General features: G+C 44.2%; 1 protein-coding gene across 2 annotated transcripts in view; it reads right to left on the reverse strand.

Annotated features, from left to right (window-relative positions):
• Positions 1-5,259: 5,259 nt before the first annotated feature.
• Positions 5,260-26,976, reverse strand: part of MEGF11 (multiple EGF like domains 11) — a 247,273-nt gene continuing 225,556 nt past the window's right edge. For both annotated transcript variants that reach the window (XM_065411954.1, XM_065411955.1), the window contains 3 exons: positions 20,396-20,452; positions 5,871-6,077; positions 5,260-5,420 (listed from right to left, as the gene is read on the reverse strand). In XM_065411954.1, coding sequence (XP_065268026.1) covers positions 5,260-5,420; positions 5,871-6,077; positions 20,396-20,452 — 425 coding nt within the window. The remainder of the gene's footprint in view (positions 5,421-5,870; positions 6,078-20,395; positions 20,453-26,976) is intronic.

A 26,976-nucleotide genomic window follows, 5' to 3' on the forward strand; every position in this document is an offset into this window, starting at 1 on the left:
GACCGCTGTTCTAAGCAGCCTCATGCTTGGTCAGTACAGATGGGAGACTTCCAAGGAAAACAGTGTGGCAGGCAGTACTACTGGTGATCCAACAGGTGCCCCTCATCCTTCTGAGTCAGCACTGAGCCAGTGACTGATAGGGTTTCTGATGAGAAATAACACGGAGGCTCTGCCAATGGTTGTGACCACTAGAGTAGTCCCATCGTATTTCTTACAAGACTTGGTTCATTACATGGACAATGACAAACTGCAAACACTGGAAGCCTTTTCACTTTCCCCTCAAACTTTTGTCATGTTGTGACTGTCCAGCTCAACAATAATTCGCCTCACGAAATAGATGGCCATGCTAATGCTTAACGTCAGGTTGACATAAGCCTTCTATGTTGCTTAACATACCTTATGTAAAACCTATCCTTGCTGATGCCAGAAAAAAATGAAACCCACCAAAGTGCAGAAATTCTCACTGAAGCCTGCCCAGCTTGTCTCCCCACTTGGCCCCTCTTAGCATGGAGGGTGACTCCAAAATTGCCTCGTGCTTGCTGCATTATTGGTGCAAAAAAGGTAGGATAACCAACGATCTGGGCAAGATTTAAAAACATATTGAATCTTACACAGGAATCCCTTGCAGGAAAAAAACCCCCTAGATTCTGTACCTCTCATGGATTGCTGCAAGATGGAATTATAAATTAATTTCATGAAATACTCTGCGAAGAAAAACCTTACTAATGATATACACATTTCAAATATAACAAAGCCAACGCTGCTTGCTTTTCTACTACAGAGGTGAGTTCTTACCCATTACAAGCCTTTGCTGGTATTTCCTGTCTCTGCAGTATGTTTTGTCCAAATATGTAGCACCAGATTAAGCTCTGATCGCATCCACCCTCCACTTGTAAGCAGGGTTTGTCTTGTCTGTTACTCAGCTGCGTAAACCCCCAAGGAATAAAAAAGGTGCTTAAAAAAGTCCCTTTAAGTATTCACTAGATGTAACGGTGCCTTCTGAGCTGCTACTGAACAAATGACCCAGCAGGGGCCTTACTGCCCTTCCATTACAGATTAAGTTCTCAGCAGTGTACGTGACACTGAATCTTCTCTTCTCACACAGGTGACTTTTCATTAGACTAGATAGCACTTGGGCACCAGCATAACTTTAGAGGGCCCCACAAAAGTTTTTCATTAAATTATGAAATGGGGTTTATCTAGCAGAAGCCTTTACTTACAGTTTTTTGAAAGCCCAAATCTTAGCAATTATAAACCCATATTGCAAGCATCAGTAGTTTCCACCTTGTATTTGTGGTAAAAGGTGCAGAATTATTGTCTATAGCACCTTATTACAATTACTTACATCTAGCTGTTTAAACCTGATGAATTTCCAGAGCTGAATAGCTTAGTGAGTGGCAAATAAGAGGATTGTGTGTGTGTGTGGCTTTGGTTAACAAGATTTTTTGGACATTTGAATTACAAATATTGAAAGTCTCAATTTAGCAGTTCACTACACTGCCGTGGAGAGAGCTTAATTCTGTAGCTGCTTCTGCTGCACAATTTAGCTTGTAATTTACTGATTAGCATTAATACATACAATAGACTAGGCCCTGACACCACATGGCTGGACTACAGTGAGCCAGCTGAAGTCAATAGGGCTCCCTGTGGGTACAGCTGTGTACAATAATTAAGGCTACATTTGTGTCATGGAAGTCACGGAATCTGTGACTTCCAGAGACCTCCATGACATTTTCTGCTTCAGCCCCTGGGACCGTGGCACTGGAGCTGGCAGCCAGCGGGGCCCCAGCCTTCTCGGGGTCCCCCTGCAGGGTTCCAGCGACAGGTGACAGCCGCCTCAGGGTTCCAGCAACAGAGGACAGCCTAACACGTGCGGGGAACACCACAGCTCCCAGTCCCAGCCACCACGGTGACAGGAGAAACATGGAGCTGCAGCAGCAAAAGTCACAGACAGGTCACAGCTTCCATGAATTTTTGTTTATTGCCCATGACCTCTCCGTGACTTTTACTAAAAATAACCATGACAAAATCTTAGCCTTAACAAGAATGTCTGTTGCAGGATCGCAGCCTCAGCTTACTGCATGAAAAGCCTAAAGGGACCTCACCGTTGCACCTTGTTTGAAATAGCTCTTACAGCTGTATGTGAGCTGGGTCAGTCTTTGACAGCACCATTATGATGCTCCATTCTGCTTATGCATGTTTAACTTATGGGCAAGGAAGAGTTGCCAGAGCAATTGATGAAAAGGTACTTACCTGGTACTTACAGCTTGCTTTAAAGCTAGGATGTGACTAGCCCCTGGCTTAGGAATTATTCTCTGATTTACTTCATTTTGGGTTTGAGATTCACTCATTCTCAGAACTGTTGAAATTAACTTTTCTACTTTACTTGCCTGATATTGGCTTGAACGTTCTCAGAGTTGTTTGGGTAGCCAAATGTAAGCCCTTCGGTAACCAGTCCTGTGGTACGGAGCATGTTCATGCCTCCAACATGTTTAGGCTGCAAATGAGTACGTTTGAGAAGTGCACATTGAGAGAAACGCCATTTATTTTGTACAAGGTATAAGTACCTTAGCACAGTGAACAAATATATTACAAATCTGTCTTGCTTTAAAAAAGTATTGCCATTTCAGTGTCTATTTTCTAAACTAATGCTAATGTACAAGAATGTATTTTTCCCCACCCTCCTGTTAACCTCTATGCACATCATTTCATTTGGTTTGGAAATCCAGCTTTGAAAAAGTCAAGCGTATCGCTGCTCTCCAAAGTCCCATCTCATACTGTACAGAAACACAACATCTACGTTGTTTAGGCTTGCAGCTTACACTGCTTTGTGCTAGTGTTAGACGTATGGTAAGTCTCTAACAATAGCCTTACGTCATTAACTGCCTTTTTATTGATATTTCTGAGGTAAGTCTTTCTATATGCTAAGTAAAATATATTCCTACCTGGCCCTACAAAATAATTGTCTAGTTACATCTTGAAGAAGGCTTTTCTGGAAAGCAAAATTACTATTGCTGATCAATCATTTGCCCCCATGCATACATGCAGCATTCATGTAAATATTTATGTATTCCTTGCAACGTGAATATCAGCTTCTTTTTAACCCTATGGGGAAAGAGCTCTCGGGAGTTAGTTCAGTTGTCTGAACTGCAGAAGTTGCCAGTTGCATAAAGGGTTTCTGAACTTGTGCCCACCTCTGCCTATGAAAGAGTCCAGCTTTTTTCTAATGCTGTATTGCCAGCGCTTCTCCCCACCCCTTGCCAAGAGAACTTAGTACGTTACCGGATTGACAGTAGTGAAGCACAAAGAAGTAGAGCAGTCAGCATTAATGCAAGCTTCTTTGCACAGCCCTGGCACTAGGCCTCGATCCCAGCACTGAGCAGGTAGTTCAGTCTCCACAGCACATTCATCTCTTGGCCTTTGGGCGAGTACCGTCAAGGGTTCAAACTGCGACGGGCTTTTCCATATGACATTAAACTCCTGTCTACTAGGAACTAGACTGGCCCCCGGACCAGTTCATTTCCTGTAGGCCTATCATCCACTAACTGACTCCCAGCTGGAGCTGGATTCAAACCGGTGAGCTAGAGGTGAAAGGCTCTGAATCTTACTACCAGGCCCTTAGGCCACTATTTCCTGCATTATTATTTTTAACTAATCAATTCGTGTTTAACAAACTGATCACAGTTGCTTTTCTTTCTCTTATAGTTCCATCAGAACAGCAAAAGCGCAACAGACTTTTATATTTAAGATGCAATCAATTTGCTACTCCCACATTTGCCTAATAAAATTACATACTTAGCATCAATACTACTTCATGCTCAAGATCTACAAGAAACTGCTTAAGAGCAAGTATTCTATTTTCTATGTCAAGGACTACAAAAAATAATCTGGGAGGCTTATTCCAAAGCCATACCACAGGCAAACCTCATGGTAATTATTCCACAAACAGCTGTTTAAAAAGGAAATCCGGTCACAGCTCAGTTTAATGACATTTCAGGTAGACTCAGCGGTGGATAAAGTTGCACTACATGGTAATGCAGATGAAATTAAACGGTTTATTATAAATGGCATGCAATTAATTTAGCTACAATGGAATGGCTTGTAAAGATGGTCTAGAAAGCCCATGATGGCTTAGAAAGCATTGGTTTGGGTGCAGAACAGGGTTAGATTTTTGACACACAGAGAGTGGAACAGCTTCTCAGCCCCTGTGAATCTGCAGAGCTCCATTGAAGTCACCGAAGCTATATGCCAATTTAGAGCAGACGATAGTCTGGGCCACTGTATCGAATAAAGTAGCAGCTGTATAAGGCCAAATAAAACACCACCACCAATCAAGGCTTCCATAGTTTGTTAAAAATGTATTCCTAAGCATCTGACCGCCAGATGCTGGGGATGGATCACTCGATGATTGCCCTGTTCTGTTAATTCCTTCTGTTGCCTCTGGTAGGATACGGGGCTAGATGGACCATTGGTCTGGCCCAGTATGGCCGTTATTATATATGTTGCGCATGAGAGCTCTATGGTTTAGATGAGCTCTATGGTTAAAGATCACTGGAGACTTGTGAAGATTTACATCGCTTAAAATGAGCAGGAGGCATTGAGAATAACCATAGACGGTGTATATGTAATAGTCCTCTACTAAAATATCTTGTCAGCCAGTAGAAACAGGAACTTATTACAAAACTAATTTACCAAGAATAAAATCGACATGTACATAAAATGGATATGACGACAGCATGAACCAAGGTTTACAAATTATATCAGCTGAATTAAACAGCAGTCTTTCCTGGTTTTTTTGAATGTATCCTTTTCCACGATGCGTATGTAAAATATATTCCAGCATCTTTTTAGACATCTTGTTTCTAACAGTAAAGGTCTCTTTATGTGGGTGGTAGAAATGTACATCTGTAGCTGTAAGTACTTACAGTTGGGGGTGGGTGGGTTGTTTTTAGTTTACAGTTAAGAGAACACAGTCTGTAGAGTCTTTGACTGGACTATGCAAACTGCTTCCTTGAATAATTATTCCAGTCAGAGGGAGATGATGGTTCTTTATTTTTCTGTGATCTGTATAAAAACATCTTTTTCCATATCATGCAGCAGCAAGTTGGCCCAAACGAATGTTCGGTTAGGTTAGGTTCCTTGTGTAATACTATTTCAAGTCACGTCAGTGTATTGCAAAACCAAAAAGGATTGTCTTCGTTTCTTTCATTTAGTCAGAGAGAATGTTCGCAGCACATTGCGACAGCGAAGCGTATCCCTTTAAGACTGCTTGTCCCAAGATGCCCCATGGGTAGGGCTGTGTCTTACTGGGAGAAGGTCATAATGACTAGGAATGTGGCTGTTCCTAGGCAGGTCATATGGATTCTGGTTGTAATTAGCACTACGACCACGGGCTTCTTGGACCACACTGACAGTGGGCTCTGAAGATACAATGAAAAATGGGTTACAATGGCTAGCAGGCTGCTAGTTCTGATCGTCAGAGTTTTACATGCTCATGTTAACACATGCGTAAAGGCAAATCCTTTCCAAGCTCTTTCTGCTACTCCGGACTTAGTTCCAAGGGCACTGCAAAGAACGCTTTCAAACGATCTGCCATTTCTTTTTTAATCTTGCAATTGGGATTTGAAACTCAAACCAGTTTAAAAACAAGCAAGCTCACAGAAGGGTTGTGTTCCTCTTTGATCCCAAACTTGGGACCCTAGAGAGGAAAAATCAACATAGTCCCTGTCCCATAAAGCACAGTTGTCTCTTGATTCTGCCAAGTCCTAATGACGACTGCCCCTAATGTAAAACTCAAGAGAGAATACTACTAAAATTAATGTTTGCTTCTGCTGAACTACTGAGCTTCCTTGGTTATCTAGGACACTTACCAACTTCATATATATTTTTATTAGTCGTTGATGAGGTTGGCATTTCTGAATAGGGCGAATCCCTGTGAATGGGTGATTTCATTTCCACATAACTGCTCTCCGAGTGTTTACATGTCAAGATGGGTGGATCCTTAATGGTGGCGTATGGGTTTTCACTGCTGTTCAGAGAGCAGGTGCTTGAACTACACACAGATTCTTTCATATACTCTGCAAAACAAGAACAGAGTAGATTTCTTAGAAAGGCCAGATAGATGTGAATGGCGACAACTGAACCTCTGCAGAGAGGGGGAAGAACTTGAATCGTTGAGGCATCTAGTACAAAAATCCAACACTTACACTTTGGGCACATCCAGAGCATGACATCTAGAAATCATCCCTTTATCCAAACTCATCCACAATCCATCTCAACATTTAGTAGGAAAACCCCACTTGGTACCAAGGCCATTCCTGTAAAAGGGTCTAACCGCCCTTCATGACACTATTTGGCAACATCATTTAATTTCAGATGGCAACTTTCCCCAGCCCTCCATAACCCTCAAGGACCTAAGTGCTAATGTCATCCCTTCTTTATATGCCCTGACCCAGGGAAGCATGCACAGGTTTGCTCTGAGCCAGCTTTGAAAGTAGTCATTTCTGTTGGTACTTGGTATGCTAGACAAGCTACAGGGTTAGCGTCCCGAGCTGCAGTCAATATCAAATGCCGTATGTTTGAAAATTAATTTTTCCAGCAGCCCTAGAACTGCTTCAATCAAAGTGGTTAGTGGGTCTCTGTGAGATGTAATTTCAGGGGCTATCCAGCACTGGAAGGATTAGATTTCTTCTTCATGTTCCCTTCTGATGATAAAAATTCTGTAAGGGAGACCCCTGCTCTCAGAGAAATTCTTCAGGCTCTGCCGGGGGATGAAGCCCATCTTATGTCTCTTGGGGTTTTTTGATGCTGTAAACACTGATCGTTCCCTTCCCCCAATACGAAATAAATACATCAGACTGTAACACAGGCAAAATTATAAGAGGAGAGAAAAGTTGGCATGAGACAAGGAAGCCGCCAAGAACTACCCAGTCCTGAAACTGGCCTGAGAATTTCAGCCTTCTACAACCAGTAGTGCCAGTCGTGCTATTTAAAAAGAATAAAAAAAGAAAGAATAAATAAGTCTTAACATTGACTTTCAATAACGTGCCATTGCTGCTGTGTGCAGTCCTGCTGCTGTGCATTGCCATTAATTTAGAACTAGAGCGATGCAATGAAAGATGAGGCATTTTCTTGTGCTGGTTTACAGTACAAAGGCAGATCCTGGTATCTATGAAACACGCCCGGTGCAATGGTGGGACTTGCAAAATATCTGAATTCCCAGTTGCCCCCGCTGTCTAGTATGGGAGACAAAAAGAGAAATTCAGGTTAAGAAATAAACAGACAACAAAGACATCTCTTCCCCTTTTAAAAATATTTCTCTGCTGCTATTTGTTTCCACTACTATGAGATACTTTGTCACTTGATGATTACCCGTTCTGTTCATTCCCTCTGAAGCACCTGGCATTGGCCACTGTCGGAAGACAGGATACTGGGCTAGATGGACCTTTGGTCTGACCCAGTATCGTATGTTCCCTTTAATCTGTTGTGTAATCATCTCCATATAAGCTTTGGGGATGCTGTACCAGGAGTTCGTGTGTATGTAGAGTCTAGTACAGCCCCCGCCTGTGGGATAATGATGTTTGGGATAATACATGAACCAAAAAGCGTTGTCTGATCCTGTGTGGTGCTGAAAGCTTGTGACTCCTACCAAAGGGGATGAGGGCACCCGGTATCTTGCAGGATCAGCTCCTCAGCTGAGGTCAGCAAGGAGCAAACTCAATCTCCGCTCTTCACAGACACAGTCTTGGTACAAATCCTTGTGGGAAAGTTTGCTCGCTGATTCAGTGCCTGATCCTCCCTGCTGGTAGGGACACCTACGTGTGTGTGTGTGTGTGTGTGTGTGTGCGCGTGCGTGCCTGCCTGCCTGCCTGCCTGCAATGTCCCAGGGCCCTGCTACACCTCCCCACCCCTTCCTGACAGCATGGTTCCATTAGGACAGGGGCCCAGATCCTCAAAGGTATTTAGGCACCTAACTTCCACTGAAATCAGTGCGAGTTCAGTTCCTAAATACCTTTGAGGACCTGAGCCAATGTGCCTTCCCCTCCACCCTGGCTGCCTGCTCCTCCCACACAGCACTTTGGACCAGAGGTGTGCCCTCCCTTTGGAAAAGGCAACTCAACATAGAGGGTCCCCTCCACATGGGGGTTTGGGGGAGGGGCGGGGCATTCAGGCTGTCTGTACTTTCCCATTTCTATTCTGATGCTTGGCTTCAGCTCCAAAAGGAGATCTTAGATTGACAACAAAATCCTGGAACCCTCTCTAAGCAACATCTTGCTTGGGAAATATTTTGTCCTCCCCATTTCAATGAAGGTCTGTGACCGAGCAAAAACCACCCATCAAAAATTAACGGCATCCCTATGCCAGCTACACTGTGAATCTCACAGGAGGAGCTGAGCAGAAGCCAATTAACTCATGCTAATGACCAGGAGACCCACAGTGCATCTCTAAACTTTGATCCTGCAAACCCTTGCTCTTACAGCCATCCCACTGGCGGTTATTAATTACTCGTGTGAGTAAGGATTTACAGCATCGATCTGTGTAGCAAGAAAGCTAACAGCAGGGCAAAAACAATTCCAGAATCCTGCATCACAAAACGCACATTACTTCTTTTGAAAACCGCAGCTGATTTCTCAGTTATTTGCAACCCTTCACAGTGTCCAAGTAAACCTGCTAGAGTGCATTTTGCATAAGCACTGGAATCTTGGCAACAAGGGACCTTCATTGTAACACTCGGCTCTTAAACCTTTGGTGAGAAGTCAAGTGGGGCGAGACCAGCGGGGGAGTTTGGGGAGAACGAGCAGGCTAGCAGATCAGCGAGGAGAGACGTGGAGAGCTGAGCTCCACAGACCAGACCCACAAGGCGTGTACGTAACGGATGAGAGCACTGCAGGAACCAGGGTACCAATGCAGTGCATACAACAATCAAATTAAGGCTCTCCTACCGTTACAAAACTACAGGTTTGGAAGGATATAAAACAAATCAATTCTGCTCTGTTACATCAATGTAAGTGTGGTGTTACCCCACTGACTACAAAAGTTACTCCAGATTTACACTGGTGTGAATGGGAACAGAATTTGGCCCTCTGACTTTAAGAGCCTGGTTCAGCATCCATTGAAACCAGAAAGAGCTTTCCACTCCCTTCAATGGATCAGGCCCCAAAAGATCAAAGCCTCCCATGCTCCAGCTACTTTGTTTTTTGTCCCTTTCACACTGTATTTGAGTTAATAAAGATCTGTCGTGCATCCCTGCTTAAAAAGCGGAGGGACGATACACAAAGAATACAGGAATCGTGCGAAGAAATGGAAAGCCCTAGAATGAAAGGACCTGTATGCATTGGGCCCAATTCTGCAGCCCTTACCAGGGCAAAACTCTCATTGACTTCAGTGGGAATTTTGTCTGAGTGAGGATTGAGGGGCCTGATCCTGTAAGGTGCTGAGTGCTCTTGGCTCCCATTGGGTTCACCTCAATGAGGGAGCGCTCAGCACTTTAGAGGGACAGGCCCTGACTAGGACTGCAGTATCAGGAACATTGCTTTTATTCCATTCGAGCAAAAGGAAGCCCCAGCTAGTGGTCAGCAAAAGACATCCTCTAGTGGCTAGTAAATATTCATAGCAAAGACTGTTCATGTGACAAATTACCCTTCACGAGGAATTGATGGACAGACCTTCATAAAAATGGGCTATAAATTCTATGGAAACAGAAACTGTTTAATCAAGTAAAGTGATTAAAGTAGCAAACCTACTTCCCTCGCCCTATTCATGGTGATGAATGGGTGTACCCAGGAGACGAAAGGCAGGAATCAATAGGGCCCTGTAGCCTTAAGGACCAACAAGAACATCATAAAGGTCAAAGCAAGCTGAAAAGCTAACCAGCAGATTTCAAACTGCCCAAGAGTCCACCGGCTAGAGCCGCCCGAAGGCCCAGAACAGACCCGATCTACACAGGTTTGGGGATTAAACGCTTGAAAAGTAGATTCCGGCAGAACAATTTCATCTACAACTTTTAAAAACATTTATTTCTGTTCTGCCTGGAGCAAGTAAACAGCTGAACTAATCTGTGCTGTTTCTTATTTGAAAACGTGCCCATCGGATCTGACCCAGGCCATTCCCACCCTACAGTGAATGTGATTCAATCCGGCTCAGATATTTGTATCTCCCAAATGAGGGTTTACAAAGAACTGCTGCGAGAACCGTAACTAAAGTGCAAGCAGGGCCCCAGAGCCGGGTAAATCAGAAGTAACTAGTGAAATCAATGGATTTATGCCATAAAGTATCGGAGAAGTGTCACTCCGACCACATAGATTCATTTGCACCATTCTGTGGCCAAATGCCTTTAGCAGTGGGCATGGAGAAGCAGTATCTCAAAGGGAAGATTCCTGCTGACATTAATGGGAGTTATGTGCCTAAACAAAGAGACTCGACCCCTCGCTCTGAACAGGATGTAATTTATAGAGCACGGCACGTATCTGGAAACATGGTGCACTTGGGAGCCATTATCAGCTAGGTACAATATGCACTAGAGCTCAATGAGTTTTAACTCTAAGAGGACTGGAAGAGTCTGTGTTAGTTTGTTATTAAGATGATTTGGGAGAAAAAAAATGTCTAACACGAGGTGCTAAATTTTGTTACAAGACCCATTTTTAAATTAAGTTTAACTCAAACCAATTTACCAATTTACTTATAATTCGCGGAAAATTCGTTCTGTGCTCAAAGAATCAGTATGGGGGGCTTTTTGGGAGAGGGTGTTGCTAAGAGCTGGTAAAAATAAATTTCCTATCACACACAAAAAATCAAGATTTAAAAAATAAAATCACCCAAATTCAGAACAAAATGCCAAAATTTCAACTTTTTTTGTGAAATGAAATTCTGAAAAAAATGTTCATTTCAAATTAATCCAAATGTTTCTTTTTGATACATTTGGAATGTTTAATGTTTCATGATACATCGGAATGTTTCAACCCTTTTATTTAATTTTTATATTTATACAATAAAGTAAATGTCAAAACTAAAATAATTTAGAAATGAAAAATCAAAACTTTTCATTCCAAAAATGTTCAGTTTTTTTCCTAAATGAAATGTTGTCAAAATCGATACGACTGCATGAAAGATTTCAGTTTTGTTGAACCAATGGAAAACTGTTTTGACAAAAAAATTCTGACCAACCCTAGGTATGCTGTATTTTTTATACTAAGTGGCTGAATCCTTGAGTTAAGTGCAAAACTCAACCTTAACTATGGGATCACAACCAGCACGTCTATATTTTGCATTTATGTTCAATAAATATATTAAATGGGACACAAATAGAAATCAAAGGAATGTCTGCTCTTCATAGTTTAACCCCCTGAGCCCAAGTTCCCCAGACACTGTGAGGACCATGCCACAGAATGAGATTTCATTTTTTCTACTAACATCAGAATACGCTAGTCCCTTCCACAGATCAGCCTTCATGCCCATTTGCTATACACTTCCTGAGTATCCTAGGGCATAATAATGACAAGACTTAGAATGTATAATCATGAATATCAGAAACATTATTTATAAAATCATAAACATGAATGTATAATCATGTTTCAAGCAGGGCAAAAATACAATCTCCCTGGTGTAATCAAAACTAGGGAAGACACACATAGTGTATATCTAATAAGGTGCTTTCCCCCTGACCTGGCACATCTCCACTGGTTTCCATAAATGCAAGGTAACGGCAGCTGATTTGTGCGTGTCAGCATGATAGTATGATGCTTGTGGTGATGCATTCTGGCGTAATGAAAATAAAGAAGCTCCTGCGATGGGTGGTACAGACCTTTTGCACTGTTGCGAGCTCTCAGGAGTTTATTATGAGTCTTGAAATATTTAGTGTTCTTAAAGTCTCAGCTCCTGGAGTCATGTCATTACATGAGAAGAGGAGGTTACTCACCTGGTGCAGGAACTGCAGTTTTTCGAGATGTGTTCCCCCCCCCCCGTCCAAGGCTGCTCCACGTCAGGAGCACAGGTGCCTCTCAAGACCTTGATCAGAGATTTTTCCGCTAGCAGTGCCCCATGCACCCAATGCCTCCTTCTATGCCTGGGTACTGGAGCTCCCATAGGGACACACATCTCAAAGAACTGCCATCACTGCACAGAGGGTGTAACCTCCTTTTCTTCTTTGAATAGTGTCCCTGTGGGTGCTCCACTTCAGGGGACTTCCGAACAGTTTCCCCGGAGGGAGGAGGGAGCTTCGGAACAGAGTCCAGAACTGAAGATAGTACTGCCGTACCCAGAGCTGCAGGAATGGATTAAACTGCAGTGCTTCGAAAACGTATGTACTAAAGCCCAAGTAGCAGTATTACATATCTCAGACACGGGTACGTTCTTAAGCAATGCTGTGGATGTTAACTGTGACCTGGCAGAAGGTGCTGTTACCCTTTGAGGAGGATGAATGTCTGTGGTCTCATAACCAATGACAATACATCCAGATGTTGTATGCAGTGCTGTTGCAGCCGTGTTAGTCCCAGGATATTAGAGAGACAACCTAGGTGAGATAGTATCTTCAGGTCCTGAGAAAGAGCTCTGTGTAAGCTTGAAAATTTGTCTCTCTCCCCCCAACAGAAGTTGGTCCAATAAAAGATATTACCTCACCCACCTTGTCTCTCTCAACATCCAGATATTTATCTTGATAGTCTCTGACCAGAAATTGTGGATCCCTGGGATCTATCCACAAAGGAGATGAACAACCTGGGTGACCTTTGAAATTGCTTGGTCCTATCCAAGTAGAAGGCCAGCACACTTCAAACATCCAGGGTGTGAAAAGAGAACTTCTGCAGATAATTACGTGGCTGTGGGAAAAATACTGGTAGATGAATAGACTGGTTAAGGTGGAACTCCGAGAGAACCTTAGGTAAGAATTTAGGATGTGGGCATGTAGAAACCTTATCCTTGAAGAATACTTTAAAGGGGGGAAATCTGCCATCAAGGCACCCATCTCCCCAACTCTATGGGCTGACGTGATGGCTACTAAAAAGGCCTTCTTCATAGATAAATGGAGCAGAGAACAGGTTGCTGTACCTCAATGATCCAGTCTCTTTTGGTTCTTGTCATGTGGAGCAGACCTGGAGAAGTGTTGCCTGCACTACACATTTACCGCATCCACGATTAGGGAGTTAGGTGGAGGGTGGGTGAACAAGAAATCAGTGTCCTCAAGCGGGAATGTCATACTTTTTTATCTGCTCTTTTATACATTTGATAGAATAGTAGCAGGTGTTTGCACATAATCTTAGCTGGATCCAGGATGGGCAACGCCATCCGGGTGCGTGTTGCTGACTGTATGATATCCAACAGCTTGTGTTGTGAATCCCTGACGTCTTCAAGTGCAAGTGACGAGATCCTGATACTGCCGAAAATCATTGGCCATGGAAGGTGGTGGAGGCATAACCACTTCATCTGCAGGATGAAATAGGTGTTTGAGGTGTGGCTTCTTTATCTGCCCTGGCCTCTTGTTCCTCAAATGTCTCCTGGAGAGGAGAGGTCTGAACAATCATAATCTCCCTTTGAGATGGTATCGGTGGTCTGGAGAATTTTTGACGGTAAGCAGCCCAAGTATGGGAGGGCCCATATGGGACTCGTGGTGGCATGCAGGGTTGGTTCCACAACTCTTGATGATGGTCGCAATCTTCCCTGTGACTGTCAAAGAATGGGTTCCTGACAGGATATGTTGGGGGACTCTGGACTGAAATAGAAGAGACGGATGAAGTCCCCTTCATTCTCTTCAACACGGTCCAATGGAGAAGCCCCCATTGAAAAGGGTGGAGAGTCCTGCGGTACCAGGGAAATGGTAGCAGTCTGGAGACTGAGATCTCAGTACCAAAAGGCACTAGGTACCCATGAGGAGCAGGGATTCCAGCTCATCCATTATGGCAGGTCCCTTGCATATCTAAACTCTTGTGGTGCCGAGCAGGGAATAGGTACCAACAGGGTAGCCGAGGATGCGAAAGCCGAAGCTGACAGTACTGTCAATGGCGGGTATACCAACGCAGATGCCAGTGAAGTCTGGTGCCATTGCTTGCTTGGTACTAACGGTGCCAAATGGGTAGGTGCCAATGGTGGGACTGAGCCTGGTGCTACTGGACTGGGGCACTTATGCTTGCCTTCTTTGTCCCTGGTAGAGGGTATTGAAGCCACGTCAGAGCCATCTCTCCCTCGAGCTCTGGGGCTTTCTGGCTCCACCAGTACCAGAGGATGAGTCCTCCGGCTCAGCGGTACTGGGCCGAGAGTTCAAGGCTTTGGAGGCTGTAGATTTCACAGGGGGTCTGGGCTTTTTGGGAGCAGGCTCCTTCAGATGAGAGTCCGTGCTCCTGTTTTTGGGAGTCTTCTCAGAAGCCTCCACTGATCTGCCCTTCTTAGGGGAAGCCTGTGCCAAGGTGGAAGGGGAGCTGGATCTGTCCAGTGACAGATGTACCGGGGGTGTGGGGTGTCTCCTGACCTGACTCAGACACTGGTCAAAGTAAGTGCTCCATCATGAACAGTCTGAGCTGAGTCTCCCTGTTCTTTCTTGCCCTAGACTTGTGGTCTAGGCATAGGGTGACCAGATAGCAACTGTGAAAAAACGGGACAGGGGATGGGGGGGTAATAGGAGCCTATATAAGAAAAAGTCTCAAAAAATGGGACTGTCCCGATAAAAACGGGACATCTGGTCACCCTATCTAGGCAGAAATTCCACTTGTGGGAGACGTGGGACTCCCCCAAACAACAGACATCCTTAGAACGGCCATCGCTCACAGGTACATCCTCTCGGCAGGAGAGGCAGCATTTTAAGACAGGAAGACAAGACTCCCCAAGGAGAGAGAGGAGAGAAAAAAAAAATCTATCCTCTCACAACTAACACTTACTAACTAGAACGACTACTAACCACTGACTATACTAACTAATTTTAAACAGCTATAAGAAGAATACAAAATAGCTGAGGTATGCTCAAGACGGGCATGCTAGGCATGCATCTCAGGCTGAGGTGGTCGAGGAGGAACTGAGGGCAGTTCACCCGTGCACCTCTATGTCACCTTTGTGTCTGGCACGAGGAGGTGTAGGGCACATGTGCGAGCTGAACAGGCACTGCTAGTGGAAAACTCTCCCATCAAGGGCTCGAAAGGTGCATGCGCACCTGAAGTGGAGCACCCACAGGGACACGACTCAAAGAAGAGTCTCTGCTTTCATCTAAAAAATACAGTAAGTCTCTAGCCCCTGCGGTTGCAAAGGAAAGTTTGTAACGGTGACCCCTAAAGGCGCAAACACCAGTATGTGAATCGAAAGAACCAAACACTGATTATTTCTTTAAATCTCACACATTTCTAAGCCAATCTCATTTGGGGGGCCCAACTCATGATTTTTGAGCACTTGGCGTTGGCAATACATCTTTTGAGGCCTTCACTGCCCCGATGCATCTTCCATCCCTGTTTCCCCACTCCAGGAAGGTGGCATCAGACCAGATACTGGGGACAGGATGACTCCAGCTTGTATAGCTCAGGACATCTGGACTCTTTGAGCCTGCATTAAAGACAGATTTACTGCATTCCTAGTGTAAGAGCATAGGAAAGGGACCTCTCTCTCTCACACCTCAGGAAGCTGCATAGGCAGTGCGGAAACTCAAGCCCTGCACTGAGGTAGCCAGCACAGAGGCAGCGGCCAGGGCTTTGAGGCTGAGTACCTTTCGTGTTGGTGGAATCTGCAACTAGCAAATGAAGCAGGTTGAATGTTTTGCTGCAGAGGCGCCTCTGCTACTTTGCAGTGTGGAACCAGAGCCTAGGTCTGTCCATCCACAATCCCATCCATGCTTTTAACTGGCAAGGACGGGCATATCAATCTCTGTGTGTGAGCAAAGCCAGTTTGTGCAAATCAGCTAAGTGTTTTGCCCGACTGAAATGTTCAAAGCCCAGAGTGGGTGATGGTGGCTTTCAAAAGTGTGAATCGCTCTTGTAAATGCTGAACATTGAAAGAAACTGGCAAGCAACAAGAAATGACTAAGAATAAAACCAGTCTGGCTACTGCTGAAAAATCAGAATGAGTTCTTCGCTGGACCAGACGGAGCAACAATAAGAGCAGAGGTGTGGAAAGAACACCAATGGCTGGGGGAAAGGCAGGATTTATCCAATAATAAACAGGAGACTCCCTGGGCACTTGAACCTGAAGGAAGTGTCTGATGAGACAAGCCATGACAATTTCCATCCACCCACACCCAAAATACACACCCATGCAAAACACAGTTTGAGATGATTGCAGACTTTACTGAGTTACGCATCATTGGAAGCTGTTTTAAAGCAGACTCAGAGCAAAACAAGAAGAAAAGGGATGAGATGGGAGAACGGGAATGCAGCAGTATTCACCATACACCTCATTGCGCTAGCTTCCTCCTTTTTATGGTTGCTACTGTCACCTGCTCTCTGCTGCTGAGCTGTATGCGACTCTCTGAACTCATCTGCCGAGAATGAAAAGTCATTTTAAAATGCAAATCAGGTTTTCTCCAGAAACAATTGACATGGGCAAAGGCAGAGCTAAGCTAGGAGACAAGCATGGTCTCGTGGAGCGGGACTGCATTGGGAGTCCAGACACTTCTATTCCCAGCTCTACCACTGAGCTGTGTGTGACCTTGGGTAAGCCACTTCCTCTCTCTGCCCCTCTGTTTAAACTGTAAGCTCTTCAGGGCAAGGAGGATCTCTTCCTGTGTGTCTGTACTGCTGCCAGCACCATGGGGCCCTGACTGAGACTGGGGCCTCCAGGTGCTGCTGTCACACAAATAACAAAAAGAATGTGACATTCCTTATTGGGAAATAGAAGGGTTCATGGCCTGATTCTCCAAGCCCTGCTCAGGTTAGTCATCCCATTGCTGGGAGACTTGGGTGAGTAGGGTCTGCAGGATCAGGTGTCAGCATTTTGTATCAATGTTTCTTTACGTTTCCTCTCTGTGTATGTGCAGCAGTAGGGGAGCCTGGCACAATCTGTCCCCATTGAGTGATCTGGATTTCTACCACCAACACAGCTCAGGTGAACCCTCGCCGAAGCAACTGTGACTTATACGCATGGTTAGGGGGATAAATGCCAAAGCTTTTCTCCGTGCGACTCCAATTGTCCTGGAGCTGGGACTGTCTTTTCTGAGTGACTCAGCCTGCAGACATGCTGCCGCTCTCAGGGGCAGAAGATGGGTTCGGAGAGTTATGTACAGATCAGTAGCCTGGGTGCTGTGAGTAGAACATGCCCCCGCACAGAACTGAACTCACCGGACGTTTCATATACTGCCTTCTATTAAAACAAAACCCTTGCTGGATTAAGAGCAATAGCAGTGTACTGCCTACAGTCCAGGAGTTCTTCCTCTCTTCCCCTCCCTCTTTTTCATCCCCACCGCACCCCCAGGGGCCCAGCACTCCAGTAACCAGACCGCAGTCTCAGTAGGATGCACACATTTCTGTCGTTTAAATGCCTGTTTGCTGCAGAAAACCAGTTACTCTGAATACCTGATGCATGAATCACATTAACCGTATACAAATTACTGAAAGTGTTCTGGGGAAAACATCATGACCGGGTAGATGTCTGTGACACAGCTCCCTATGTGCTGTACGGCACTGAGGCTAACCTACAAAGAGTGACTGCACACAAACAATAAAACCGGACACGCTTACGCAACCCCACCTGCCCTGCTGGTGTCAATGGGCAGAACTCCGCTCACACCTACTGAGCTCTGCCCATTGAGTGCAGCACAGGCCCACAATGCTGTTCTTTTGAAATCCCATCACAGCCCCTTTTGAAAATCCCACGAGGTGCCTCTCTGCATCTGCAGGCACCTAAATTCCTTTGAAAATCCAGCCCTGCCTCATTGCTTATTGCAGTCAGTGACACATCCCTTTAACTATCAGCTGTGTGTGTTTACAGTGCTCAAACAACGAATGAAGACCTTTACTTCCAAGAGAAGTAACGGAATTCTCAGTGGACTGGACCACTTGCAGGTGTGAATTTTGAACAGCAACAAGCAAAGTGAACTGATCATATGAAGAAAAAGGCTAAAATCCTAAATAAGTAATGAAATATGTAACAGTGGGGAAAACCTTCCATAGACAGAGGCGTAGCGAGCGCCCTCCATACCCTCCGACCGGAGGGGGCCCCGCAAGGAAGGGGGCCCCTAAAAGTGGCAAAATAAATACCGCATTCCAGTTTCTGCATTGTAAGGGGCCCCGCCCGGACATATGTTCGGAGGGGGCCACGTTCTTTGTTGCTACGGCCCTGTCCATAGACCACTGGAGCTGTGCTTCTTTATCTTCACATATGTAGTCATATATATGTCTCTCTCTCTATATATATATTTTGGCTAGGCTTGGAAGGATTTGATTTTAAATCGGTAAATGTCGATTTCACCATACACACACAAACCGATGAAAAAATATTTTAATCAATGATCATGAAAATCGGAAGGTAGGCAAATAAGATGAATGCTGCTTGAGAATTTATTAGAGTTTGATTTAAGGATATTTACTTCGTATATTCTGACCTGTGATATTGACAATTTGTGCCTTAAGGGTTCTAAAGCTTTAACTTTTTGAATATCAGTGTCTACTGTCACTGTATTGCCTAATCCCCCATAATGGTGAAAAATTAAATCAATACCAGAAAAAAGCTTAAAAATAAACATCAATATTATCCGTTGAAATTATAAAACAATAAAATTTGAATTCTGCCAAGCCTAATTATTGAGACAAGATGGGTGAGGGAATAACTTGTTGGACCAACTTCTGTTGGTGAAAGGGACAAGCTTTTGACCTTACACACAACTCTTCTTCAGTCTAATTATGAGGTGTGCAGGTGTGAATTCAGACTGTGTGTTTATATCATTATTTTCACTTTGTAAAAATAAATGGTGATTTATTTTAATCTACTTTTGCACTGATAGTTTCTTTGACGAAACTGTGAGTAATTTATTGTACAGTAGATTTTCTTTCATTGGAAGATAAAGGGCTTTTACTGAACAGGGATATCAGTCAAGTCACTGGAAGTCAATGGAATAAGGAAAAACATATAGAAAACTAACATTTTTTTTCTCTTAATATTTTGACAGATCATGTATATGAGTTTCCTTGAAGCTGTACTAACTATTCTCACTTAAGGCAATGGGATAAATCAATCTTTTCTTACATATTATATTAGTTATTTTTATGAACAAAAAATATTTTCATTCTCTAGGCCTGGCTGAGGGCTAGTAATACACCTCTCAGGGCTGGTCATTGCCATATATATGTTTCATACTCATGGGCCATCTTCCATCAATTTAATCAAAAAGGGCCAGATCCTGCAACCCTTACTCACATAGGCAGTCCCATTTGGTTTCATGTCAGGACAGCTTGCACAAGTAAGGTTGCAAAGTATCTTATTGAAGGAGACTGTCAAATATTTAGTTCCCCAAATCAATACACAGGGCCAAATTCTCAAATGGTGCAAACTGAGGTGGCTCCATTGAAGTCTACACCAGCTGAGATTTTGGCCTCATAAACCTGCATATGCTAGAGGGATACTGAGTCCTCCTTGTTCACCTTCTGGACCAACCCTGCAGTCCTCACTGGCCCAAAGGTTCATGGAAGTCAATGGGAGTCTTGCCTGAGGAAGGGTTTTGTGGGCTTAGGGTTCACTATGTGTGTGGTTCTCGCCTTCAAAACCAGAATAACCCAAGTCAATTAGCAATAAAGCAGCCCCTGGGTTTCTGACATATAAAGAAAGCTGGGCTCGGGTCTGAGCAGTGTTCAGGCAAGTCCTGCGTGCTCCACCGGTGCGAGCTGCACTCAGCTCAGTGTTTGTTCCATTATTTAATGCTGCAGTGATTGATTAAAATGCCTGTTGTGTACATTCTCTTTGGGTAGTGCACAGACAGAAGGCAATTTGTTTTTATAATAGTGTTGTGCACAGTGAAAGGTCCCCTAAAGAGCTTTACCATGCAATATGTTAAGTGACTATAGTGACTTAGCAGGCATACACAGCAGCCATTACATATTCAGCCATTGTTCCCCAAAGCCCTGGTAGGAATGCAGGCTTAGGGTCTTCAACTGTGCTAGGGACCTTTAACTTTAACTTCCAACTAGCTAGACACATCTTGGTTTACCAACTCATCCAAATGACAATGGCAGTGCAGCACCCCTCCAAGTATTACACTAGGTATTAAGCCTATGACCTCGTGAAGACTTGCATCCATAATTTAAGGGGCATACACCTCTGGCTCAGAGTCAAGTGAGCCACCCGCTGAGCCATGCAGGCGAATTTTGTACCTCATCATTCTGTTGCTTTCTTTTCATAGGCAACCATTTTTCAGGTGTTCAGGATTCCTCTCTCACCTCTTCTACCCCACCCCTCCTGTCAACCTCCTTGCTAGGGTTACTGCAGGCATTCGATACTATACCTTTGAAGCTTTTTTCCATTATGTATGTGTTCTGACGTCTATCCATCCCACAAGCACCTGCATAAAAATGATATATAATGGAAAACAAATGAATATTTATGTAAATTGGAGTGCTTTGACTAATGCGTAGCATATATTCTTTCCCCTCTGTTCATTAAGGATCCTATTCTGGGACACGCTTAGGCATGGGCTTAGCTTTAAACATGTGCTTGAGCCCCATTTTGACTTCAACAGGACTTAAGCACATGCTTAAAGTTAAGTTCCTACTTAAGAGTTTCTCTGACTAGGAGTGCTTTCCTGAATCAGGACACCACTTCTCACCAAGAACAAACTACCCTTCAGGAGAACAGAAAAAAAAATCTGCTGGTAAGTTCACTCCTGAAGCAATTCGTTTAGAGATGTATGCAAAAAACAAACAAACAAACAAACAAAAAACCACCCGAACAAACCAATATAACACTAGAAGTTTCAGATTATGGACCAGGTTATATTGCAAGACAGTTAATTTTAGGGGATATTTCATCTGTGGATTTGAAAGTTATTTATTCACTAGCTTTGGTTCAGAGATGTTGACTTCATTTATCTGCACATGATTTAATAAACGGACAAGACAATTATCCTGAAGTGGTTGCACAGCTGGCTCAAAGTGTAGCAATTTACAGCAGGCTGCCAATTTCAAAGAAATCGACTTATGAAATTCCATAGGAACATGCCACTCAAGTTACTTGCGGGGGAGGGGATCCTATTTGAGTTTACTAGCTGGTGTTGCTTAAAATCACCCCAGGTAACAACCAGGTTTAAGAGAACACCAACTCTAGCTCCTACATTCTTCTTAACTCCATCGTCTGGCATTTCTTACAGTCTAGCAGAGCCAATGCAAACTCAGTTACAGAAATAGCACCATATAACTTCTAAAATTCACAAGCTCTGTTGTTCGAGAAGCCCTGTGAATAAGATGTTCAAGGATTCTCCTAACATCTTCCTTCATCCTGAAGCGTCCTTGGTCTCTGCAGAGAACAAGGATGATCTCTCACCGCCCCCCCAGGCCCCACAGCAGCAACCTGCAGTATCCACACGGCTCCTTCTTCATGCCAGAGGTGGTGGCTGCAGCCTTGTTTTTCACTGAATAAGTCACCATTGCCCTTAGGCTACCGACAGTCCAAAGTTACAAACCATCGGCCCTGATTCACAACTGCTCCATCCCTGAGCAGAGCACAGGAAAGGGGGCTGGAGGGGCAGGGCAGAGGTGGCTCTACACCACCTTCGTGCTCCCTGTATTCTGGGGCTGGTAGAGCCCCTGGCAACAGTAAAGCAACCTTACACTTTGCTTCCCATAGCCCCCTATGAACCACCTTCCTGTCCCAGCCTGCCTCCTCCTTGCCCTCCGTCCTCTCCCAGCATATCCTCCAGGAGCTGGGAGCAGCGGGACAGGGCTACGCTGGCAGTTCTAGGCCAGTGGGGGAGCCCTCTTACATAGGGGGATTCCCTGGGGGTTATTTCTGCCTTCTTGAAGACCCTTTTATTTTGCCAGAGTTGCAGAAAGGGGCTCTAAGTGCAATGGAGAACTGGTTCCAGTGCAGCTGAAGTGGAAAGTAACTGTGTAAAAATGGCACCTTCTCACTTAGTGCAGCGTCTCCTGGTGTGTACCAGAGTCTCATCTGCTTACATGCATGGAGCTATAAGTGGGCACATGTCCCCTGGGGTTGGTGGTGCTCCAGGAGGCTTCACCTTTGAGGTGGAGTGTGCAACAGCTCCACAGCATCCCCAAATGTGGGGCACTACCTTAAGGGGACATTGAGCCCTTAATAGTGTCCAGAATAACTGTAGAAAGAGTCAACATTCAGAGCATCAGCACGAGGAGCAGAGCTACCTGGCCAGCGTACTTGTAGAAGTGGGGATGGAGAATGAATGGGGGGGCAGTGTACTGGGCAGGGTTGGGCAAGGAGAAGGACCCCGATTACAATCCAATAGTAATTGGGATGGAGATAAGAAGTTCGGCCTGTATGGAATAGAGATAGCGGCAGACACCTCACTTGAGGGTTAGTGAGGGAGAGTGGGTTATCCCAGTATAAAGGGAGCAGCAGCAGGGACGAAGGGGAGTCCCAGCCTACAATAAGCAATGGGTGGGGACCATTGGAAGGGACACTGCTTATGTAATGCAATAGTATCCCATGAAGAGTCCCTGACCTACAAAAGCAGTAGCAGAGCAGAGAGGAACAACCTTGCTTGGTGGCTCAAAATCCTCAGAACATGACCTAGTCCCTGCAAACGGCTTGAAAATATTGATTAAAGTCATCATATTTAGAGAAAAAACAAGAATGGAAGAAAATTGGAGCGATGCTGCAGGGCGGTATCCCAGTAGCTGTTAGGGATTAATGAGCAGATAAAGATGTCTGTAGAGAGGAATGGCATGATTTAGTGACTTATCAGGTCAAGTTTTACCCCAAGAAACAAGAAGTCATCTTCACTGAAACATGAAGTCAGGCTATGTACGGTACTGTTATATCTATGCTGGGTGCCCTCATGAGATGTATACAGAAATCTCTCCATTACACCTATGAAGATCTAAAGCAACATCCTGGTGAAGAGTTCGGAATAAATGATCGGTGACTGTTGTCTAGATCCACTAACATGCTCCTGCAATTTGGTAGTTCAGAAACTAAGGATACAGATGATTAGCTAAGAACATAAGAGCGGCCATACTGAGTCAGACCAATGGTCCACCTAGTCCAGTATCCTGTCTTCCAACAGTGGCCAGTGCCAGAGGCTTCAGATGGAATCAACTGAACAGGGCAATTTATCGAGTGATCCGTCCCTTGTCATCCACTCCCAGCTTCTGGCAATTAGAGGTTTAGGGACATCCAGAGCATGAAGTTGCATCCCTGACCATTTTAGCTAACAGCCATAGATGGAATTATTCTCCATGAACATATCTCATTTTTTTTGAACCCTGCTTTGCTTTTGGCCTTCACAACATCCCCTGGCAATGAGTTCCACAGGCTGACTGTGCGTTGTGTGAAGTACTTACTTATGTTTGTTTTAATCCTGCCTCCTATTAATTTCATCAGATGACCCCTGGTTCTTGTGTTATGTGAAGGAGTAAATAACACTTCCTTATTTACTTTCTCCACACCATTCATGATTTAATAGACCTCCATATCCCCCCTTAGTTGTCTTTTTTCCAAGCTGAACAGTCCCAGTCTTTCTAATCTCTCCTTGTATGGAAGCTATTCCATATACCTAATATTTTTTGTTGCCCTTCTCTGTACTTTTCCAATTCTCATATACCTTTTTTTGAGATGGGGAGACCAGAACCGCACACAGTATTCAAGGGGTGGGCATACTATGGATTTACAAAGTGGCATTATGATATTTTCTGTCTTCTTATCTCTCTCTTTCCTAATGAGTCCCAACATTCGGTTTGCTTTTTTGACTGCTGCTGCACAATGAGCAGATGTTTTCAGAGAACTATCCACAATGACTCCAAGATCTTTTTTGAGTGGTAACAGCTAATTTAGACCCCACCATTCTGTATGTCTAGTTGGGATTATGTTTTCCAATGTTCATTACTTTGCATTTTTCAACACTGAATTTAATCTGCCACTTTTTTGTCCAGTCACCCAGTTTTGTGAAATCCCTCAGTAAGTCTTCATGAGGGCCAGATTCTTGATCTCAATTCCATTGGTGTAATTTCAGTGGAGCTTGTACCATTGACATTGGCAATACACATACTCCTGATTCACTCCAACTGAGAGCTGAATTTAATGTGTGAACTGCTTGGAACAGGGACCTCAGCTTTTATTTGTCTGTCAACCACCATGCACGCTTATGGTAGTATAGGAATAATAATGAGATCTGCCTTTTCCAATTACTTTCCAGGTAGGTCAATATTTTGCTGCATAACCTTGAAAATATCCTTTATATTTAAGATTTGTCTATTTCTCATTAAAAGGAGAGAAGAGGCTGAACCAAAGTTCATGATCCAGACGCCCCGATCGTCCCAAATGTTCCCATCCAAATCCAGCTTGGGCCCGTCTCTAACAGTCGCCTCACCTGTTGGTTTTAACCATTTGTTAGACCAAGCTTTTCTGAATGCACAGGACTCAGTCTTGCAAACTCTTACCCATGGAAATAGGCCTTACCAAGATGAGTGGACCATACCTGCACAAGTCCCACTGAACTCCATGGGGCTACTCATGTAAGGACTACTTGCTTGAATGAGGGTTTGCAGAATTGTGCCTGTAAAGCCCAGTTTGTAAACGGAAAGAACCTTCTGGAGATTCTCCTTGATTACCGAGTTTTCTGTGAGTGTGTATTTGTGTACCGTTAGGCAATGGGCAGTTGAAATGGAAAGGCCAGGATTTAGCAGGCTTGGTTAGCATAATGCAGCTGCGCTAAAGGTAAGAATGCCGCATGGGCATGAGGAAAGCTGCTGTCTGCCTAGTGAAGCACTAACCCTAGGACTGCAAAAGTTTAAGTTAGGTCTCTTTTACCTAATGCAATGTCAATCATTTCCTTATCCTCCAGTGGAATCAAACGTGATCTTTCAAAGAACCTCACAGTGTAATTTTCCTGACTTTTCCCCTCTTTTCTATTGCCTAATAAGCTAAACACAAAACCAAAACAGGCCGGAGAAGTGGAACAGGGAGCACATGGAGCCCAGAACATATCATATGTTCACTAAATGTTGCGTAAAAGTGACAGAAAACTAGGACGATTAACGTTTTAAAGACATACTGGTAGGTGCCCTGTGGTAAGGCAGCTGCCAAAGACAATATAATGGCTAGTTTTAGTATTGAACAGGATACCAGACAGACCAAAATAATGATCAAGTCACCTTCCACTGAGCCAGAGAGCACTGGTTGACTGATCCCCATGTATATGTATACATATACATATATGTATTCCATATATGTATGTTCCATACATATTGTATATTTCATAAATGTTTCTTTTGTTGTAGTTATCTGGACTCAAGATTTGAAAGAGATGAACGGAAAATTAACAGGAGTAACATCAATACAATTCAACCTAATTTCCAAAACCGTATAAGCAAGTTAACACACCCACCCACCCACTTTGTCTCTGCTACATCATGCTTTCATAACCCTCTTTTGATACTGGTGTTTACAACACTCCTCAAAATTCTCCTGCAGGGCCCCCAGAGCTGCTGAGAGATGTGTGCTCTATTATTTTGTTAACTGGAATGTGAAAATACATAAATATTCCAGTTCTGGAGATCCTGAATTTATGGAAATTTTGGGTCTGGGTCTAAATCCAGTATGCTACTAGCCTCTTCTATTACAGACTACACCAAAATCCTGGATTGAAGCATTCTCCCACACATCCTGACCTTTGAGAAAATTTTGAACCAAATTTGGATCCAAACATTGTGGATCTCAAACAATTGAAGCATATCTGTATTTGTAATGGCTGTTTAGTTGTTGCAAACATACCCCAAATCAGGTGTTCAGACACTGCATTTGGGGACAGTATTATAAAAAGCCCCATGGCAGACAGCATCAGCCATTCTTGTTTACAGCATGTTGCTTCTAAGACTTGATTTAATTAGCAAAATAATGTGGTTTTTTGGTAAACTTATTGAGTGGTTTGAGACTTTGGACCTATTTAGCATGGGCTCCGGAGGCTAAAATCTGTACACTTACTGGTATTTTTTTCTCCACGCACACACGTACTAGCTTGTTATTTTAGGGCAGTGGTTCTCAAACTGGGGCCGCCGCTTGTGTAGGGAAAGCCCCTGGCGGGCCGGGCCGGTTTGTTTACCTGCCGGGTCCGCAGGTTTGGCCGATCGCGGCTCCCACTGGCCGCGGTTCGCTGCTCCAGGCCAATGGGGGCTGCGGGAAGTGGCGGCCAGCAAATCCCTTGTCCTGTGCCGCATTCCGCAGCCCCCATTGGCCTGGAGCAGCGAACCGCGGCCAGTGGGAGCCGCGATCGGCCGGACCTGCGGACCCGGCAGATAAACAAACCGGCCTGGCCCGCCGGGGGCTCTCCCTACACAAGCGGCGGCCTCAGTTTGAGAACCACTGTTTTAGGGTATCACCCACACCAGAATAACATGACCCAGAATATTCTAAAGCCAGACAAACAGGCAATACATTCAATATTCCTGTAATGGGAGGCCACTCCCTGAAGCTGACAGGACTAGGTTTCATGCAGGTAATGCAGCCAAGTAACATACCCCGAATCAAAGTCTACGGCTCAAACACTGATCTCTCTGCAGCGCATCCATGACAATACGTTGTGTACTGGGGTTTATCTGTCAGAAGCGTGCCTGTCACCATCAAGGTTCCTCCAATCCCCTTAGACAGATACAATTACCTTTGTAAAGTATTTGCGACTCAGAATTTGAGGTTTTCACAGTTCAATGTGAATTTGAGAAGATAGGCTGATTCTGAGCCTTTTATTGCTCAAAAGCAGCAGCATTTTCAAATGAGAATCTGCTAATTTTTCATGCAAAAATGGCCTTGTTTTGGAGCAAAAACCTCAACATTTTGAAAATGAGGCTGGGTGATCATCAATTTCCATGCTGAAACTCAGAGAAAATGCACATTTTTTTATGC

The sequence above is a fragment of the Emys orbicularis genome, chromosome 10 (genome assembly GCF_028017835.1).
Source record: "Emys orbicularis isolate rEmyOrb1 chromosome 10, rEmyOrb1.hap1, whole genome shotgun sequence".
NCBI lineage: Eukaryota > Metazoa > Chordata > Testudines > Emydidae > Emys > Emys orbicularis.